Below are 21,310 nucleotides of genomic sequence, written 5' to 3' on the forward strand. Positions count from 1 at the left end.
ACAAAGCTAACAACCCATGAATGCTAGTGGTTTATTCATATAACATTAATTCCTTTTTTTTGCTCCAGATCATTGAGACTGAAAATATGATGGACAGAATTGTTAATGGCTTGTCTGAATCAAGTATCAAGGTGCGGTTAGCTGCAGTCAGGTAGGAGGCTTTTGTCATTCATGGAAATTCTTTTGGCTTGTCCAGGCTCTGATGCTGCACTTGTTAGAATGTCTGCTAATTTTTCAAAAGCTCATTTGAAGTGTTTTATACTGTGGAAGAAATAATACGGGGAAAAAGGGAGTTATAGTGGAAGAGTAAAATATTTTTTTTGCTGTTTGCAGTCTACTGCTTACCAAATTCTGGGCTGACCCTTGTAGAAGCATTATATTCTATTACATAATATCTATTTATATTCTTCTATATATATTATTTTATATTATATTACAGCAGCATGCATAGGAGTGTGTAAGTTTCACAGTGAAGGTTTCTTTTCCACTACAGATGTTTGCACAGTTTGTCCCGTTCTGTACAGCAGCTCAGGACAAGTTTTCAGGATCATGCTGTATGGAAGCCTTTAATGAAGGTAAGAGAAGAAAAGTCCAGAGAGAAGCCAGATAGCTGAACAAGACCTTTAGAAAGAGACAGTTTAACATACCCCATTTATTCCCATGTTTAAATGAGGTCAAAGTGCCCAAGGTATGTATCATTGCTCATCTGTACTCTGACTGTCATTAGATGCTTAAAAATACACCAGCTTCTCAGTTTCAACATCTCTTAGACCTTTCATCCTTGGCTTGGTCAGTGAGTTGTGATACTATCATGGATATTGAATTCATTAATCTTATTGGGAGGTCAAGAGAGATTCAATCAGGCAAGTTTTGTGCTCTAACTATAGCTTAATTCCCTGACTAAGGACACATGGGCATCACCTGAAGGTGCTTGGAGGGAATGGTTTGAAAATTTTAAGAGTTTATGCAAGGTTAGACATGAAAACTTCAGATCTTTATAAATGTAAAACATAAACCCAACAGGATTGCTTGAAGCTGCACAGATAGCATAGGAGGGTAGCATAGCACTGAGGCTTCTCAGAACCTCCAGGGGAGATGCTCAGTTCAAGAGCAGGGTGGATTGTTCCTGCTGGAGATCCGGGGACAGAGAAGAGAGAGTACAGCTGCTTGTTTTCCTCGAGGGATGCTCGTGAGGAAATCTGCTGTTTTGTGGTTTGCACAAGGTATAAAAGGAGACACAGCAAATACCTTTGCATTGCTCCTCCTTGCCATGTAAGGTGTATCATGACCTTGAGTGAGCACTGTCTGGATCTGCTCTGCTAGCATCAAAGCATCCCCTAACGTGTGGGAATATCCAAGTGCAGCATAATAACAGCTATTCCATGTAAAGAATCCCTTCCTTCTGCTGACAGAAAGTTCTCACTCTCCCCTTTGTCTGCAGGTTTTACAGAATGCTCCAAATGAAATTCTCGTAGTAGCATCTTCCACGCTATGCAATCTTCTGCTGGAATTCTCTCCAAGCAAGGAGGTCAGTATTTATCCAGATCAAGAAGAGGTAGTAGACAAAAGGTATATTGTGCAGTGGTGCAATGAGCATAAATGTATCTTAATGGGTAGCCACTGCTTATAAAGCATTACAGAGCTGGGGTGTTGGGCTGAACGTTTCATTGATAGCTTGCAAATAAAAAAAACCAATCCTTTTACAGTGTTCTGACAGTTAAATATGGTTGGATATTACAGTCTTTAAAGAAAAGAGCTAGACATAAAATTTTGGAGTTTTTTAACTTGAGAAACACTATGTAAAAAATTCATAGGCATTAAGAAAATTGATAATTGTCAATATGATCCATTGCCTTAGAGAAATATTGCTGTAATCTTAAATATTGGCATAGCTAAGTCTTGTGGGTTTTATTGTTTTTGAATGAACAGCACTGGACCTTTGTTCTTGTCTCTGTTTAATACAGAACATACTTACATATCAGTGCATCATAGCAATGGAACAATTCCCCAAGACTTAATAATGCTTACTTAGAGAAAACATTTGCAAGATTGCAGTATATGTTGGTTCCTGCAGAGCACTTTGCATTACATAGATTTGATCAGTTTATCAGTTTTGGTGATGTCTGAGAGACAGAAAATGAACTGAAATCACACCAAGTACTGGCCCATGGGCTGTCTGGTTTTTACTGCAGCTCTCATCCAGCATAGTGTTTCCACTTCAGATTGGACTGAAATACTGAGGTTTCTATTGGGACACGTGCTTAGTGTAAAAAACTTCATTGCCAGAAGAAAAAAATGCTGATGCAAAATTAAGGAATATTTGTAAAAGTTGGATTGGAAAGCATCAATCAGCCATCTGGTCTTTGTTTGATGTATCACCACTTTTTCTACATAAGATTTTGAAAATTATATTTAAACTACCAGTCACTTAAGTGAAGACACAAAGCTGAGGTGAATCTGTGTTTTACCCTCTATTTTACCAGCTCTTAAGCAGGTTAAAAACCACTCAACTTCCAAAAAAAATTCAGATACATTAAATTATTCCCTGCTTCTGAAGAAGCAGTGGAAGAAAAGAGCACCTTGCAGACTAGAGCACCGTAAGTCATTGGATGGATCCTTTTAGCATGTGAGCTCTTCAAGATTTAGTCAAAATTCTTACTTTGGATTTGTAAAATGGTTTTTCCAAACTTAACTTTCATTACATTGATCACTTTGATACGAAAGTTGCATTAATTGATATTTTTCCTGTCATTTGAAGTTGTGATACTCAATTGCATTTCAATTGGATCATCAAGAACAGTCTCCAATTTTCTTTATTGTACTAAAGCTTTCGTCTTGGGTTTTAGTCTGGTTACTAAACAGAAAAGATGATTTCTTGATATCAAGAAAGATATCAAGTACTTTTTGTGCTTAACCTCTTTGAAACAGTCATGTATGTCCCACTTGATGCCAAAAAAGATGTGACTGCTGAAGGAGAGCAGTCCCCAGTTGGAAGTTGTTGGGGAAAACCTATTTCTCTTGTGTAAGTGTGTGTAATGTATCACAGGAGTCTGTGTGTGAGCACACGTGTGTGATTGTGTATATACATGGATACACAAGAGAATAAAACTGCCTTGGACTGAGTTTCTTCATGAAAACCTACTTCTAATGCTCATAAACAAAAGGGTATGGCTTGGCCAGTTCATATGAATGGACTGGAAACATTATAAACTCAAAAATAAGATACAAGCAAGACTTTACTGTGTTGTATTTAGGTCTGTATATACATCTACTTAATCTACTTAGTGTTTTAAAGCTGCTTTTTTTCCCCCCTTCTCTATTTTAGCCTATTTTAGAATCAGGAGCCATAGAACTTCTATGTAGTCTAACACAGAGTGAAAATCTTGCCTTGAGAGTGAATGGCATTTGGGCTTTAATGGTAAGTTGAACACACTGGAGATGTAACACTTGTGATTTTCCTTCTGAAAAAGTCTGTGAATGTAACTTGTTACTAAAAAGAAGATAGCTGAAATCTGTGACTACAGAAGGAAAACAGAATCGGGCTCTAGCATTACATCAGTCAGTTTACTTTATCAAAGTAAAAAACAAACTGCAGTTCTGATACCTGTTTAAGATATTGAAAAAAACCCAAGAAATTTCTGTCTTTCAGAATATGGCATTTCAAGCAGAACAGAAGATCAAATCAGACATCTTACGAGGTCTGAGTACAGAGCAGTTATTCCAGTTGCTTTCTGATTCTGATGTAAATGTTCTGATGAAAACTTTGGGACTGCTCAGGAATCTCCTTTCCACTCGACCTGTAAGTAGAGCTGCAAACAGACCTTCTGAAAGCTGAGCAGACTTGCAGAGAATAGGAATTCTTTCTTGTTTGTAAAAGAAGTTACTTTGCTGCTTAAAATGATTGTTCGATATGTTGCTAAAACAGACTTTTGGATTTATCCAATATCTGTAACTAATATGCAGTCTGTGTAAGAAAGATCTGGAGGAATTCACTACATCCATTCACACCTTGTAATTATCAAATAAAGATCTAGACAGTTGCATTTAATGCTGGATTATGTCACATTTAGCTTTCAGCAAAATTATTTTCCCAACAGTCTTTCTGTGAAACTTGTCCAGAAAAAGATTGAGGGTTGCAAGTAGATAGGTAATGTTGGCTTTTTGGATTCGACTGTGGGACTGTGCACTTGAAAAATGCATGTGTTCATTTTGCACATGGAAATAAAATGGTTTGAAAAAGTAAGCCCATTAATTGGTTTTGACAGGGAGAAAGAGATATTGGTGGAGGAAAAGAAAGGGGTAATCCCTTGTGAAGAACAGAGGTAAAACAGGCAGCAAACATTTGGCAAGCCAACATTTTGGGGGGGGAAACCCCAAAGCCTCTACACAACATATTGTGTTTCTATTATAAACAGGTCTCTGCAAAAAATCTTCTGATATTTGTGCATGTTGAGTCTCAAACTTCCTAGAAGATTAGCTCTGTCTTAGTGTGAAGAGATATTTAATACCCATTCATTAAATTCACCCTGAGCTCTTGACAGCAGATTCTCATTATCACTGAGGGTGCTTTTCATCTGAAACTACATCCCAACTTCACTTATTTTCTGTAGTGTGTTTTAGAGCCAGAACCAACCATTCTTATTCTCCAACCAAAACTCACTCCAGAATAACTTATCCAGCTCCTTTGGAATGAAATCTCATTTTTAGCAATTTTAAGAAGTTCTATAAAGGATCCATAATGTCTTAAGAAATTGTAGTGTGCCATGTGCTGGTAATCTCTAGTGGCTCTTTGCTCTCACTCTTGAGTTTTGGTATCAGCTAATCCAGTAAATCCAGTTTCTTCTTTTTCTGTTACTCCTAATTTTTGCGGTGCTTTCTGTGATCAAATATCCTGGAAGTCCCTCAGCTCAAGACAGTTTTTCTAGATGATAAGTGGTGTATGTAGCTTATTTTTCTGAACCTCCTCAGACTTTTGAAAGGTGGGTGTTGGACCTGGTTGCAGTGTTCCAGGAAGAGCAGCAAACACCAGATAATAAAGCTCAGTTTTCACACTCTGATATTCCCCTGTTACCAGAAGTGATTCTTTCAAACTCCAGCATCACAGGATTCAGTCTTAGGGTGAAATCAGAACCAAGGCTCAGGTTGTCCTCTCTCAGGCAAGGCCAGGCATCAAAAGAAGAGGAATATTGTCAAGCGGTTTTGCTGTAAGAAATTCTTGGTTTTGGGAGACCTTGCTGGAAGCCACAGTTCTTTTGCAGTGTTGCTATTCTTCACTTAAAGCAATTTGAGTTGAAATGTCCCTTCTTTGTCAGGAGAGTTTTGCTGACCGTGTTTCCTCATTGCTTTGGCAGCACATAGACCATATAATGAGCACTCATGGGAAGCAAATCATGCAAGCAGTGACCCTCATTCTGGAAGGGGAGCACAATGTAGAAGTCAAAGAGCAGGTACCCTTTTGTGTTTCATGTTCTCTTGACAGAATTTAATGTAAGAAACAGCTAAGAAAGCTTACTCTTCTCAACATTTTTGAGATTGTGATGTGCTATGAATATTTAACTGAGATCTGTCAGTTTTATAGCTTCAGTACCTACAGGAATGCTGTACTTTCCACTGAATGCTTACAGATGGAATTGAATTCATAATGTTGGTTTTAAATGTAGGTTTGGTAAAGAGGGCAATGTAAGGAAAGGAACGTGCTGGTGTAGCCCAGGAAAAAAAGAGCCCTGAAAAATTAGAACTTAAGAAGAATAGTATGCAAGAAGAAAGGGGTAAGGAAAGAGGAGATAACCAGTAGGGAAAAGCACCCTGGTTAGTGGCAGCATAAGGAATACGTGCTTTGGGGATGCTAAAGCAAAAAGAAGGTAGATGGGTGGAATTTGGCTGATAGCCTTGTGACAGACCAGGCAGTCAACTGGGGAGCCTTGTGTCTTCCTCACACAGGGAATGTGGTCATGAAGAATGGGGCCAGCAAGAAGCTGTGGGAGATTCCAAAGGATTATTTTGCTTAATGTAGATATTTTTTAAAAGTTTGGTTATGCTTTTCTAGCCACTGATACAGAATAGACTGCTTTTATGTTCCAGGGTATTTAATATTTCCTATATGCTGCGTATTTCCATGTGAGACTTAGAATTGTACTCATAGAAATGAATTAATGAATGTTGCTTTTTATTTTTAAATGGCAATGACTTTTTTTTACCAGGGCTCTTCATCCACAGCTGTGAATTCTTTGGCATTGGCCCCAGATGTAAGCAAGCTGGAAACTCCAGAGTAAAGATCTTAAAACTAATTAAAGAAATTGTTCTTCATGAGTTCAGAGCTGTCAGGGAAACTGTATAAATTGTGGCATGGGATCTGTAGGCAAACAAAAGCTTTTCTCTCTTTCAGACATTATGTATACTTGCCAATATAGCAGATGGAACAACAGCAAAGGAACTGATTATGACCAATGATGACATCCTGCAGAAAATCAAATACTACATGGTATGGAGAATTTCTATGAAAGGTTTTGTGCTACTTTTTTTCAAAAATGAAAAGAGGGCACTTTGGCATTTTGTTGTGTAAGTTACTCAGTGTCATGGAACCACAGAGTGGTTTGGGTTGGAAGGGACCTTAAACATCATCCAGTTCCAAGCTGCATGAGCAGGGATGCTTCCCACTAGACCAGGTCCCATCCCACCTGGCCTTGACCACTCAAGTTTCATGTAACCATGTGGTGTCTTTAAGAATACAGTTAGCAGTGCCATTCTGTATGGCAGATGGGTGTTACAGGGACTCTAAGCAATACCTGTAACAAATCTACATGGCAAATGTTTCATGATCTTGGAAAAGGCTTGTCTTGTAGAACTCAAGATTTGAGAGGGAGTGATTGAACAGTGCTCAAGTGCCTCATGTTATTTCATTATCTTTGAGAGGAGGTGTAGATAAGAATTAGTCCCAACTTTGCTACATTATTTATTACAAGATAAATGCCAATTGTAAGCCTGAGAATTTCTGGATTTCTTCTTCCAAACTTTGAATACTGTTTTTTTTATATTTAGAGTCATTCAAATGCTAAACTTCAGCTTGCTGCCATGTTCTGTATATCTAATCTCATATGGAATGAAGAAGAAGGTAAGAAAGCCCTGTTATTAATGCACAGACAACTTCCTATCCTGATCAAAAGGCTGATGTTGCATGGGAATCCATATTTGCAGTGCACAGCACAGTGGGACCCAGAACCTCATGGGGAGACATCATTATGGATATAATGTGGGAGCAGTGAGAGTGCTCAGGAGGACATTGAGGAAAGTGTAGAGAGTGTCAATAAATAGGAGCTGATGAGAGTCACATAGTGGGAGGCTTTCAGCTGTAGCATTTCTGGAAAATCTAAAACCAACTAGAGTGAAAGAATCCTAGTAAGTGAGCTGCCAAGTTTTAAGGAGGTTGTGGAAACTCATTGGAGGGAGCAGGTTCACTAGAGAGGGTAAATGGATGGCAGGGGTTTGTTTGCAAAAGAGTCTTCCCCAGTGTGGATTGGTGGAACGGGCTGAATAAGACTCAAACCAGTCAAAGGACTTATGTGTGGAAGTGAAAGGAATGGGAGAGGCCTTGGGTAAGAAGAGTCATGGGCTGGAGCAGTGGAAGGTAGCCAGAAGGGAGCTGAAGGATATTGTTTCACATAAAAATACCTGGGGCTGGAAGAAATGGCAAGTGGTGGGAGGTGTTGTGCTTTGAGGGCTGGTGGGGCTGGGAGGAGGACTTTTGGATGGATGCTTTTCAGACCCTCAGGTTGACCAGGCAATGATATCAAGGTGTCCACTTGGTTTGGGGGTTTTTAGTTTTTTTTCCAACTGTGTAACTTGCTGCACATCTCTCAGATCACAAAATGGCATTCAGTGGGTGACACTTGGCTGTGTTCCTGGTGCCTTGCTGCTTGTGCCACTAGTCAGGCTCAGAACCACACCTCCAGTTAGATGTCTGCATCTCAGTCAGGGAAATGAGAATAAACCAACTGAAGTCAAGATCTTACTTTAGGATAAAATGCATAGATTATCACCTTCAAAATATTTTCTTTATATGCACCCAGAGCAGAAAAAAAAAAACCAAAACAAACAAGCTGCCTTGGGAAGAGCCACAACTGAGGGAACGTTCCCCTTGCTGCCTTCTAACTGACCTATGGGCCATGACCCTCCTTTAAGCTGGTTTCTGCTAACATTCCTTACTTCTGTTCTGCAGACATTTCTGTTTGGTGGTGTTCCTATTCCCAACAATGTGATTTCCTGTTGCAGGTTCACAAGAACGCCAGGATAAACTCAGAGACATGGGAATAGTAGATATTCTACATAAATTGAGTCAGTCATCAGATCCAAATCTGTGTGACAAGTGAGTATAAAGAAAAACCCGAAAAAGAAGACTAGAGGGAAATCTTTTATTTTAAAAGGATGTGGGTTTTTTTGAAATCTTTTGATTAAAAAAAATGCCCCAGAAAAATTTTATATTATCACACTGAGTTTTAGGGTGTGTAACAAAATTGTCACGAGCACTTACTGACAGAGCAGGTCTTGTGTTGCTCAGGAGTAAAAATTTTGCTGCACTTAAGATTTTCTAAACAAGTGGGGGGTCCTCTCTAAAGTTAAACTTGGGTTTCTTGTTTTTCTGAAAAGGCACTCCAGTTTTCTTAGGTATCTTTTGTACTAAAGTTAGGACTTTGTTATTTAAAATCTATGCCAGAGTATCAGTATTGGAGGTCCTAGCCAGGAATTATTAGATATCAATGAGGAAGCTCACAGAAAATTATGGGAAAGACAAATAGGGTTCTCAAACAGTGAGAAATAGGAATAAAAGATCAGTAAAAATACTTTCTGATTAATGAGCCTTGCTTCCAGGAGATGGAGAGGAGAGGGGGGGTGATTAACACTGGTAGAAGTCACTGTCCTTTCTGTTTCTTCTGGCCACCTGCTCCCACTGTTCCCCCCAGCCCAGCTCTGCCTCATCAGTCTCCCTCATGAGCTGATGTCACTTGTGAGTGGAGCTGAAATTAAAATAAAATCTTAACTCTGCATTGCTGAATTGTATCAGATCTTGGAGAGGTGTGTCCAGGACATTGGTAGCATGGCTGGGAGGTGTGGAGGACAAAGGAAGAGCAAAGCTTCTCCCTTCATGTGGTGGGAAGCAGCACTGCATTAGCTGAAGGGATCATGAAACTGTAGCCTTAGATTTCAGGAAGTGGGGGGGTTTTGGTCAGTTGTTGGTTGGTTGGTTTTTCATTTGTTTATTTTTTGGGGTTTTTTTTTGTTTTTTTTTACAAAAAAATATTGCACAATGTCAGGTTACATAAATTCCAGCATTATGCTGACTGTTGTTTCTTTTTCTCCCTCCCACCTCATTTTATGGTTTTGGTAGGGCTGGTACTCCTGACAGGGCTAAGGTGTGGTCTGAGTTGGGACATCTCTTTCTCAGCACAAAGACTTGTTTTTTTTCTGGTACATCACATCGAAGTAATTGCTTTTCACAGCGAGTGCTCTTCAGGATTTTTTCCTAAGATAGGTTGATAATGAGGTTTCATACACATCTTGGGGCCCCATAAAGTTCTTCAGTCCATGTTGAGCATCTAAGGTACTTGGTTAGATGATCTGGGATGCCAGGTGGGTTCTGCAGTTGTTGCAGCTCATGTACCATGGGCTGGATGGTTCCAGCCAAGGAGACAGCCCCTCACCTCTCATTCATCCTCTCTTGCTGGCACAAGGCAGGGTCTTGGACATAAAGCTGTTGATTCTGAAGCCAAACCATAGTAATTAACAGGTTGTTCCTTTCTTGCAGGGCAAAGACAGCACTCCAGCAGTATCTTGCATGATCAAAGACTGATTGAATCTATGGACACCCCTCATGTCTACTTAAGGAACAGCAGGAGATATTCCTGGCTCCTTATATTTGCACAAGTCACCTTGGGCTGCATTTTTCTCAGGTGCAGGGAGCTGCTTTGCAGAAACAGTTTAAATGATCAGGTCTCCAGTGCACTTGAGAATTTTCTTGAGGTAGTTTCTTTACTCAGAGGACTCCTGGGGGGTTGTTTTGGTTTTTTGGGGCTTTTTTGTTTGTTTTTTTTTCCCTGAGCTACCTGGACTTTCAGATAGAACAATCAGTCATCATTTTCCTTTTGGGCCTCCAATTTTCTGCTTTTGCTGCAGCCTGTGTGTGTGGATCTGTGTGCTCGAGTGTGTGCGTGTCCTCGGGTGGATGCGTGGGAGAGTGAGACCTCAGTTTTGTTTTTTCCCTTTTTTTGTGTGTGAAAATCTTTTTCTACAGGTTTTCAAGGATTTAACCATTGTTTGCTGTATGAATACTTCAAAGAATTATATACAGTTTGATGAAATGTTATTTAAAAAAAAAACAAAAAAACAAAAAAACAACAAAAAAAACCACCCCAAAACAGTTGTATCCCATAAAGTTTATTTTGAATTTTGAACAGATGAATGTTTTTAAGTAAAATATATGCATTTCTGAACTTCAGCTTAACTTACATTACACTTCCTTTTTGAAGAGAAAAAGAGGGAGGACAGCAGACCCCAAATTATAAGCAGCACATTCTGTCCTGACAAGGTCCAAGAGGTTTTTTTCCCACCCTACGAAGTCACTTGGTACTGATGACATGTTCAAATCCATGGAACAATCCATAGTTGGATTGTTTCGGGTTTCTTTCTTTACCTAGAAGAAAAGCTCATACTTCACAGACTTTTCTGGAAAGGATCAGGTGGCTGCAATATCAGCAGGCATAAGCTATTGCTTTAGTAGCCAAGAACTTGCTCAGATAATTGCTGAAGGATTAGCTCCCAGCTGATAAGTATTTGCTGGTCACCAATATGGGCAGAGCAAAGGGAAGTTACACTGCCAAGAGACCAGAAGGAGTTGGCAAGGAGTGATTAGATTGCTTTTGTTCTGCATCCTTTACCTCCAGGTCTAGTTAAGTGACTTACAAATTATTTCCAGGAGAGATCAGCTAGGTGTGTTAAGTTGGGGAAGGGATGGAAAACCTTGGGATTGGTTTTTTTTTTTTTTTCCCCCCTCTTTTCCTTTGTAATGTTGCCTGCAGATTTTGTGTATATATGCAGTTATACACACTTGCATGGATTTGGATACCTGGATAATAAGTGATGGGATTTTACTGCATTCAGAAGCTTAGATTGTCCTTGAGTTCCTGAAATTGTGCCTGTAAGTGCTGGGAAAAATTAGGAGTACAGATGGACATAACTGTGTAAGGCTGTAAGAGGAGACCTTCACAGTCAAATATGCATAGGAACAAGTCAAGGCAGCAAGGAGCTCTCCTTCCTGCAGTTCAGGGTTTTTTCTTTCTTCCCATGTCTATCTCATTTCAGATTAAACTGTAGTTGTAATAGTCAGACTCTCCAAACACTATATTTACATAGCACTAACAGGCACACTAAGGATTGCAGCCAAATCTTCAACCAAAATCTTTCTTTTGTTACAATGAGCTTCAGGAAGGCTGCAGCAACAAGAGAGGTCTGTAACTTTGCTAACCAATTTTGATAAGTATCTTAAGCTTTTGTTTCTCATCAGAAGGTCAAGTTGTGATAGCCTTACTTTTTTCCTAAGGTAACTCTGTGTCAGAAAGTGTGACCACAGTTTGGCCTGGAATTTGAATGTGCTGTGTATCAGATAACTGTTATCACTTGGTTGCAAAGGAGAATAATACACATTTCATGTAACTTCTTCCACTCTTGAAAGACAAATAAAAGTGAGCACCTGACACTTTTTCCCCAGGCATTGCAGTAAGTGACTGGCAGTTGTTTCATGTCCTTCTGCAAGTTTTTAATGATGGACTTTGGGGGCTGAACAAAAGGGAAAGGAAAAACCATTTGAGAACTCGATAAATACCAGTACCTTAGAAGTGAAGTCTTACTTATAAAATTGAGTCAAATATATTTCTGCTTGACCTAAGAAAAAAGTTCTGAGGCAGGTATTGTAAATGCAAAACTGTACAGCGTGCATCTGACTTCTGAATTTACACTCCTGCTATGTACATTTTAGGAGCTCAAGTTCTTCCTGTCCTCCCCCATTTCATGTTTCTAAAAGCAGATCCAAGTTTGATGCTGTAAAACTTTGGTGCCTAAAGGTATTTAAAAATAAAAAAAGAGGTGAGTAAATATCTGTACACATTCTGAGGTGGCTTCCTGAAATTCTGTAAGGCAAACTGAAAAACCAATGCTCAGACAATCTTGAGGCCATGCATGAGGACAGCTGCCATTTTCCACAGATACTCGTAGGACAAACTGTTGATGAGAACATTTTTACCTTCAGTTAAGCTTTGTGAATATTTTTTTCATGTTGCTCTAGGTATGTACAAAAAGAAGAATACTGTAAATAAAAAGAACTTTACCAGAACATCTAGATTTTTCTCAGCTTTGTGGAGAAATCGCAGCTTTCTGTGCCAGCTTCTCTACAGACTCATGGTTCCTTGCCTGAGATTCGTGGTGGGAGCAAACTTGTTTGCTGCTTGTCCAGATCTTCACCAACTTCATTTCGCTAGCAACATCTTTTGACCTAGAGGATTGCTTGCAGAACTGAAGCAAGTGTAGAGCTTGCAAGGACATAGTAGAAATCAGTAGGATTTCTGTTGTGCCATTTCTCTGCTGAAAGTATCCTTCTGGGTCTTGATAAGTATGTCCACTCTTTATATCTGGGACCAGTGGTGGGAGTCCTCCTCTCAAAGGTCACGTGTGTCAAAAGGTGAACAATTCTGCATGGACTTTGGCATGCCAGTTGTCAGACAAGTGGTGCAATTGCTTGCTCCTCACCGCCTCCAGCTGATGTTAGGAGTGGAGTTTCTCCCACATAGAAAGTCAAATGAAACTTATTTTGGCTGATTTTCCAGTTGGGTTGCATTATAATAGTGAAGGAAGCCTAGTGACCTGCTTAAAAGCATCTTGTGCCACTATATCCTTCAAGCAAACATCTAATTTCTAAAAATGTATTGATTTTTTTTTTCCTCCTACTTTAGCCATTACAGTAGATTCTGTGACTTCATGAAGTGCTGAAACAGTGACAAAGGGAGCAGAATAATAAGTGAGGTGATTTGATGACTCAGAAATTGGTTTACCAGGACTCTCTGTGGTGATCCTACAATGTAAGCACATGATAGGTATAAACATGTGAGACTTCAGTGGTAGTTAAAATCATCAGGACTTTACTGGAGGCTTCTTTGTACAAAAAGAGACAGGTGCTGAGGGGAACCAGTTTGTTCTGCTGAGCTGGTGCTGGAGGTAGGGAAGCCTCTGCCAGGGCTCAGCCCCCCCTGGGGACAGTGGACAGTGTCCCCTTGGCTTGCCAGGGGTATGAGGGGAGTTGATGTGGCAAAAGCCAAGTCCTCAACCAGGAGAGATCTTGATCAGTTGAAGGACTGGGCACCAGATGTCATGTGCTGCATGGCAAGAAGCATCTCCCAGGTGCCTGGTGACCTGGGGCTGGGCAGTGTGAGTTGCAGGTGGGCATCACCCCAAGAGTGCTGGACACTTGGGCCAAATCAGGAAAAACCCAACCCAGGTGTGTTAGGAGTCAGGCAGCAGCTTGTACCCTCTGCTCAGTCATGGGGTGGGTGGGGAGGGGTGTCTGGAGTCTCCCATCTTTTGGGCCACTAGTTTAGGAGGGACAGGGGAGAGCTGGGCAGGTTGGACAGGAGAGAGGAGGCAGAGGGGCTCTGAGTGCTGCTGGCTTGAAGGAGAATGACTGAGGAGACAAGAGTTGAACTTCCCAGCTTCAGCAGACACTGAGAAGGGAGCAGGGCTGGGCTCCACCCTGGGGTTGCCAGGGCTGCTTTGGGAGTGCTGGGTGCTGCCATGGTGCTGTGGCAGTGTTGGGTGCTGCTGCCCAGGTACTGCCATGAAAAGGCTGCACACAGAGCCATGGCCAAGCTTTGGGAGCTGCAGAGCTCATCCTGCTCCCTCGAAGAGAGCAGGGGTGCTGCTGCAGGGGGGATGGCCTAGCTGGAGGAGCCAAGATGGGTGAAGAGCTTTTTTTCTGTGGTGCAGGTTGGCCAGCAGGTGGGATTGATGTAGTAGAGGATTATCTGCTGTGTAGCTTGTACTTGGGTCTGCTGCTGAAAGGAGCCTTGTTCTGCAGAAGGATGGCTGCAAAGAAAAGGGAGGTAATACTGCAGGTCAGTAGGAGCCAGACTTTAAAAACCTCTTTTAGAACTCCTAGCAAATGTAAAGGATAAAGTTAAGTCTTGGGGTATCTGGGATTCTGCTGGGAATTTCCTGTGGAGAGGAACTGTTCCTTATTTACACTTTTCAAATGACCTAATGATACCTTACAACTACCTGCAGAGGGGAGAGGGGGTTTCTGAGAGCAGTTCAGTATGCAAAAACATCAGAGACCCCAAAGTAGGTTATGAAGGCCTCCTTCAAATTTGGAAACAAATTCAGTCTTCCCTAGTGAGAAACGCCCAAAGAGGTTATGTGCTCCATTACCTTGTGTATTCACTGTTAAAATTGGAAAGCATGAAAATGTGAATGTCTCTACAAGGGAAAGAGGTAAAAATTTTATTAAGGTAAAAATGGTTTCTACTGCTGCTTGCCCTGCTGTGTTCCTGTGCCATGGGGAAAACTACATCAACCAGACTTGGCACCTCTGGCAACCAGGGGAAAGCAGGCTCTAGAGCTGCAAAAAACCCCAAGATGGTTCATATCTTCAGATGAAAGCTGAACCCCACACAGGGCATTATGTGATATCCTGGAGAAGTTCTGGTTTTATTAGAAGCCAAGTCTTGGTGGCCTGAGGGCACCCAGGTTACAAAGCACTTTGAAGGGTGCCAGCATGAGTCCTTCAGCTGAACTCATTATCCCTAATTATTCTCAGAAATCATTTGAACTGGTTCTGTGAAACATTCCAATGGTGGTCCAAGCACTAGTGATAACTGGAATAATTACATTTCTTCATCTTGCAGGTGTTCTCTGCAAAAAAAAAAAAATTAGGCTTGTGGTCATGTGCTAACCAGAAGAGAGGGAGGTGTTTGAACAACAAACCTCCACTGGCACCTTTCAAAATCTGTAAGAGGTCATTTCATTTGCATGGGAGTTTTCACTCAGAATTCTTGACTTTGCAGTTTTACCAATCCTTTGATGCACATTGTTGCTAATTGCTCTAAAATAAGTGGCATTATTGCAACTTCATGTCTCTCAACATAGACTAAATATAGCTGGGATTAATGAGACCAACAGAGACAGTTTTTAGGAGTCTGTGTTGTTCAGGATGACCCGAGAACAGTTCTTGCCATTTCTCTGGAAGACTTTTTAAATTATTGTTTTTGTAACTTCCCTATGGTGTTCTAACTGTGTGCTGAGGGGCAACTCCTGAAATCCGGGGAAGGTGTTGGAGATGTTTTCCTTTCTAATAACAGTACTGGCAGGGTTGGGATAACACAGTGTGTGGAATTGTCTTGCCTGGGTAAGACCATGAGCAGCCTGCTGAGCAGCAGGGGACCTGACTAAGGACTCCAGAGATCCATTTCAGCCTTGATCTTTCAATGCTTCCAGTTGCTTACTGTGTTCTGGAAACGTTTAGGTAGCAGCAGGTAATTCAGGTAAGGACATGCTGGGCTCAGACCACCCTCTAGTGTCCAGACAGCACAAAACCTGTGCAAGTTACTAGTTTATTTTATCGAGACTGAAATGTCTTAACCAAGTAATGCAGCTCATGTGCAGACAACGTGAGAAATCAGTGGTGGAGAATCATCTAGCTTGGAAAATGTGATGAGGCCTGGGTCTGAAATAGGTGTGAGGAGAGGATGTGTGTTGGGAGATGATAGCCCAGGCCACCACCTCATTGCTGGCTCCCATGGGAAGGCCCCTTCCATGGGAAGTGCTGGGACCTGGGGGGTGCCAGGGGGTGTGTGGATCTCCCCCAAGTCTGTGCTGCTTCTGCTGTCATCCAGGCAGCCTGGAGACAACCAGCCCAGTCAGTTCCCTACCAAGTATCTCTTACTGCTGTGACTGCTTGCATCATCACAGATCAGCCTTCATTGGAGTGGAAGCCAAGGGGCTCTTTGCATTTCTCCTGTAGCAGGAGCAAGTACCCCACACCTGAGGGGCTGTATGGTCAGCCAAGCTACAGGAGGAACCCCTGGAGTCCTTTCCTGCTCTCAGATGTTCCACAGGGATCTGTGTTACCACTCTGTCCTCTGAAAAACCCAGGCCTCTGGGGGCATTTCACACATCTTCCCTATACAGCCCAGGCCGGGAGGCTCACCTGGGGCTCTGGTCATTCAGCCTGAAAGCCTGAGGAGATGAATGGGACTTTGTCCTCAGTCACCCCCCAGAAATGCTCTTGGTCCCTCTGCAAATGGAGTCTGGGCTCCCCAAGCAGCCAGACTTTTCAAGTGGCTGCTGGCACTAAACAGAGGAGTGTTTGGTCTTGGCTGGATGCTGCTGCCCTTTCCATCTTGCCTTGGTTCTTGCAAGACAACTCGAGCCTTCAATCCAAGAAGCTTTTCTGCAGTCAGCTGTCTGGCTGAGGGGTCTCTTGGAGCTGGCAAAAGCACGTGTTAAGAGAAGGAATGAGAGTTTGGGGGGGAGGGAGGATACCTGACCAACTTTTTTCTTACAGGTCTTCCACCCATGTTCTAGCACAGCTTGGGCCTGCCCAGCTCGTCAGAGATGGGAGCTTGCTGAGTGCCCAGGTGACACCTGTACAGACAGATGTGTCCATCTTAAGGGCAAGCATGGAGTGATTTGTCAGAATGTTTGGAGTGACCAGGTAGTACCTGATGACTTACTGATGCTTTTACTGTTTTTCACACAGATTAACATCAGTAGCCAGGAGCTTTGGGACGAAATGCTGTGTCTCAAAGGACTCATTGGTAAGGGGTTGGTTGGTCAGCATGCTTTTGTTCTGTGTCAGAAAGACAGCAGTGCTACTGATAGACCTGCTCACTCAGTGCCTCCATTTCACTTGCCTTGAATGGGAGAAAGAAATCTGCTAACAGAGGTGGGACTGGCTGGGGGTTGCCATCATCTTTGTGAGACAGTTGTGCAGCCAAAGCAGTGCTGGTGCAGGAGCTTCTGGAGTCTCCAGTCCTGCCACTCTTGGAGTAGGACTCTTCCCACGGTTGGAGGTGTTGGGTAAACCTCCTCCTGGGCAGAAGCTTTCCCTAGAAAATCTGGTAGGTGCCAGATAACAGCCCCATCAATGGTTCTTCGAAAAGCTCTGCTCTGGTTTGAGGGTGCTCAGGGTAATTTGATGGCAGCAGTATGAGGACCTAGAGAAAGGGGGCAGGATTCCCTGTTTCCTGCCATACCCTACAAAAGCCACAATGGCAACAAAGTCTGTCTCTTCTTCCTTCCTGCCTTCCTTGGCCTGTCTGGTGGACATCTAGGAGAGGGGCTCGTGCTCTTTGTTCTCAGATGGCCATGTGCTCTGCAGAATTCATCTTCATTGGAAGAGCCCTGTCCCTTTTTCCCCACATTAGCTCTGCCACCAGGGACTTCTGGACCCTTACGTCAGTGACCACTGAAATTGGATTTTGTGTCTATGTTTGTGTATTTCTCATTACTATCCCATGTGTTACTATCCCATCCCTGCTCCAGTAAACCTGTTCTAGTTCTAACTTCCAGCCTCAATTTCTCACATACTTCTTCCCCTTTTCTCTCTCCCTGGGAGGGTGGAGACAGATAAGAGAGAGCAGTTGTGCCCTCTGGGTTTTGGTTCACTGTGACCATTAATGGGACACAGACTCTTCTGTAACACTGCTATTAGCTTGTTGTGTTATAAGGGGATTGCATCCTCTGCTTTCGCATTTGAAGCCTCAAAAGAGTGTGATAGTTTCTACTTCAGAATTGAATCTACAGCCCTTCTGGTACTCAGCAGGACTCCTGTCAGCAACAACCACAAGTTGCAGCTGGGGACGTTCTGGTGGACATAAGGAAAAGATCATCAGGGTGGTGCTGCAGAGGTCACCAGGGAAGGAGAGCTTGATCCTCAGAGGTTTTCAAGCTTCCTCTTCTTTTGCACCCTTTTGCAATCTCTTCCAAATGATGCTGCTGCCAAATGGAAAAGAGCCCAAACTGACCTACTGGCCTGTGTCTAAACTGACCCATTTTCACCTCATTCTTACTAACTCCTGCTTGCAGTTGTTGATGCGTTTCAAGCCTGGTGTGGTCCATGCAAAACAGTAGTGGATCTGTTCCGAAAAATAAGGAATGAAGTTGGCAGTGATCTCCTGCATTTTGCTGTGGTAAGATCTCATTTGGCACTCTTAAAATATCCAGTCTCCTGAAACGAGCAAGTAACTAAAGGCTGAATGCATTTATCTGTCCAAAATGGTAACAGGACAGGAGTGTTCCAGCTTCTGTGAATGAGCCTGCCAAATACAGACACTTGGTTACAGCAGTAAAAACCCATATAATTAATGATTTTCAGGCTTCAGTTTTTTGTTCTTTTCAGATTTCTGCTTCACATTTCTCTCTGGACAGAACCATTACCAATTCTGTTCCTCTGGTGTACAGAGAGTCTGAAGGAGCTGGGTTTGTTCACCCTGGAGAAGACTAAAGGACAGATGTCTAGCAGGGGATTAACAGAGTGAGGCAGAGACAGATGGTTCTGAGTGGTACACAACAAAAGAACAACAGACAAACAGGATCAAGTTGCAGCAGGGAGAAATCCAAGAAGATAAAAGGAAAAAGTATTAAGTGTAGGAAGGGCTGGACACTGAGATAAGTTCCCAGAGAAGCTGTGAACATCTTGGAGGTACTCTAACACAGCCTTAAGCAACTGTCTATATAATATTGAGATTACTCCTGCTTCAGACAGGGCCTTGGGACTAGAGCCCTTCAGAAGTCCCTCCCTACCTCCACCCTGCTGTGATTCTGTGTTTAGGTACTTTTCCTGGCATGTCAGCTCTTGGTTGCTGCCATGGACAGAGGTTTCTGGTGGGGATGAGCCAGCTGGGGATGTCAGAGTCTAAGAACTGCTTGTCTCTCATGAAGCAGAAATGCTCTTCTAGAAAAACACCTGTTTATTTTATATTCCTTTTAGGCTGAAGTTGATTCCATTGACGCTCTGGAAAAGCACAGAGGAAAATGCAAGCCTGTCTTTCTGTTTTATGCAGTGAGTGAAAATATTTTTGCAGTAGTTGAGTAGTAATAAACATGACTTGCTGGTCATATCAAAAAACACCACCACCAAAACCAGAGATAAAGGTAAACCACTTTGAACTGCACAGGTGGGTGAAAAGCAGACTAGCACAAAGTTAAAGGAACTCTCTGGCAAGAGATTGTCAATCTACTTTTTTTTTTTTTTTTTTTTTTTTTTTTTTTTTTTTTTGACTCCCTGAAACATGGATGTGTGTTCAGGGTCTTGTGTCTGGCTGAGCCCACCATGCTAGGACGTTGCTACTGCAGGGCCTCCCTCCTCTCACAAGCTGCTTTGGTTTATTCTAAGACTGATCAGGAATGCCAAAAAAGGTTGTTCCAAAGTTTTTCTCTTGTTCTAGAGCAGAGCAGCTCTGTCAGGGAGGAGGACTTGGTGTATATCATTACCTGTGATGTGCTGCTGTGGTGATTTCCACTGTAACACTGATTTGGTTTTCACACCTGTACAGGGAGGAGAATTAGTAGCTGTTGTGAGAGGAGTGAATGCACCATTGCTGCAGAAGACCATCCTGGGACAGCTGGCAGTGGAGAGGAAGGTTTTACAACAGGGAGGAGAGCGTGTGGTGGTAATCAGTCACTAGATCCTTAAATACCTTTAGATGTGCCTGCCAGAGGAAAGGTTCAGCTCCTCCATGTCAGCACTGCTCCAAAGCAGAGTTACTTCCTCACAAAAATCCTGTAAAGTGTCTGGACTGGCTGCAGGCTGGCTGGCATACTGCTTGAGTGTCCACTGGGCTGTGGAGCTTACCTGGATGGAGGAAGCTGGAAAGGGTTATTGGGTGTTTCAAAACCTCTGTCCTCCTTATGACAGCAAACGTTTAGTACATGTCATCCAGCTCTGCACAATGCAGGAGAAGTCTTAGTGTGATTTCTCTTGACCCATTCACCTACCCAAAGCATTCATTTTATTCCTTAAAGCTACTTTCCTAATCATCTTTCAAGACCAGGATCTCAGGCTGTGGGTAAGGGCTAATTCATTGCAATCTTTGTGATCTTTCAGTTTTGATGAGGCTTTTTTTAATTTTTATTTCTGCCTGGAGCCTTTTCCCGAGTTTTGCTCATCTTTCTCACTGTCCTGCAGCTCCAGGGACCCTGCTGCCTGTGCCTCTGGGGATCATTGTGGTTTTGCTACCCAGTTCCTATTCTCAGAGCAGTTGGTCAGCTCTCAGAGCAGCCCCAGGCTGACCTCTCCTCAGCCACAGCCATAGGTGTGGTTATCTTGTGTCAGGCCTCCCGAATGAGGATCCTGAACTAATAGCATTTCTGAGAACAAAACACCCTGTCCTGCTTGTAACTTGCTTGTCTTAAGGTGTCTGCAAAGCCCAGGTGATGGGTCAGAGGACACCCTGGCTGTCCCTTGCTCATCCCCATGCTCGTGCTGCCAGGTACAAGATGGAGCCTTCTCCAAGGGGAAAGGAAACACGGCTGCCCCTCAGGAAGATGAAGAGGAAGGCCAAACAGGTAGGGCTGTCCCTCTGTGCCCTTGGTGTGTGCTTTTGCTGGAACCCCGAAGGATGCTTCAGCTGCTGCTTTGTGGACACTGGAGGGGTTGTTCCTCCCATTGTGGGCACAGAGTAGGCTCTTCCCCCAGGCAGAGGTGGACACAGAGTAGCTTGGGAGGGCCACAGATAGCTTGGGAGTCAGTAAGCTGAGAGGATTTCTCCTTCCAAGCTGTTTTATTTTGCACTTGTCAGTAGTGACCCTCCCGCTGCCTCATAGCTCAGTGAGGGCTCTTAAACCTCCAGGGCTTCCTCTCTTTGGACAAACCGAGGCACTCAAAGCACAAATCCTCGGGCACCAAACCTTGTTAACACCAGCTCTGGCCTCGCCTGAAGTCAGTCGCCCATTCCCAAAGCCTTTCTTGTCTCGCCCCATTCCTAATCTCCGTGCTGCTTGGCAGGGATGCAGCTGCAGACCCGGGCTGTGCACCCCCCGCCCTGCGAGACCCAAATTCCCTGCCGATTCGGAGAAATCGCCTCATTCCTTTACCAGTTTTTTTTCCTTTCCCTTCCCTCGCAGGCTAACGGGCCCTCGGGGCCGGGCCCTGCTTCCGGACCGGTGTCGTGGAACAGACGCGGGATTTCCCATTAAATAAAAGGATTTGGTGTGGCAAAACGCCCTGTCCCCCGTCGCCCTGTCCCCTGTGGCCGCGGCTGCTTTAAGGCCTCTG

General features: G+C 43.0%; 2 protein-coding genes across 5 annotated transcripts in view; both read left to right on the forward strand.

Annotated features, from left to right (window-relative positions):
• ARMC8 (armadillo repeat containing 8) overlaps positions 1-12,379 on the forward strand; it is a 52,148-nt gene extending 39,769 nt beyond the window's left edge. For all 4 annotated transcript variants that reach the window (XM_071751995.1, XM_071751997.1, XM_071751996.1 and 1 more), the window contains 10 exons: positions 69-151; positions 494-575; positions 1,442-1,528; positions 3,326-3,418; positions 3,650-3,799; positions 5,352-5,447; positions 6,386-6,481; positions 7,039-7,111; positions 8,269-8,362; positions 9,800-12,379. In XM_071751995.1, the coding sequence (XP_071608096.1) occupies positions 69-151; positions 494-575; positions 1,442-1,528; positions 3,326-3,418; positions 3,650-3,799; positions 5,352-5,447; positions 6,386-6,481; positions 7,039-7,111; positions 8,269-8,362; positions 9,800-9,833 (888 nt within the window). In that variant the 3' untranslated portion in view covers positions 9,834-12,379. The remainder of the gene's footprint in view (positions 1-68; positions 152-493; positions 576-1,441; positions 1,529-3,325; positions 3,419-3,649; positions 3,800-5,351; positions 5,448-6,385; positions 6,482-7,038; positions 7,112-8,268; positions 8,363-9,799) is intronic.
• A 1,514-nt stretch (positions 12,380-13,893) lies between these two features.
• Positions 13,894-21,255, forward strand: NME9 (NME/NM23 family member 9). Its single transcript, XM_071752002.1, has 7 exons — positions 13,894-14,150; positions 16,793-16,850; positions 18,121-18,224; positions 19,025-19,096; positions 19,590-19,706; positions 20,526-20,601; positions 21,160-21,255. Exons 1-7 carry the CDS (start codon positions 13,992-13,994, stop codon positions 21,162-21,164), a joined length of 591 nt encoding a protein of 196 aa, XP_071608103.1. The 5' UTR covers positions 13,894-13,991; the 3' UTR covers positions 21,165-21,255.
• The last annotated feature ends 55 nt before the right edge of the window (positions 21,256-21,310 follow it).

Source organism: Heliangelus exortis, chromosome 9, assembly GCF_036169615.1.
Source record: "Heliangelus exortis chromosome 9, bHelExo1.hap1, whole genome shotgun sequence".
Lineage (NCBI taxonomy): Eukaryota > Metazoa > Chordata > Aves > Apodiformes > Trochilidae > Heliangelus > Heliangelus exortis.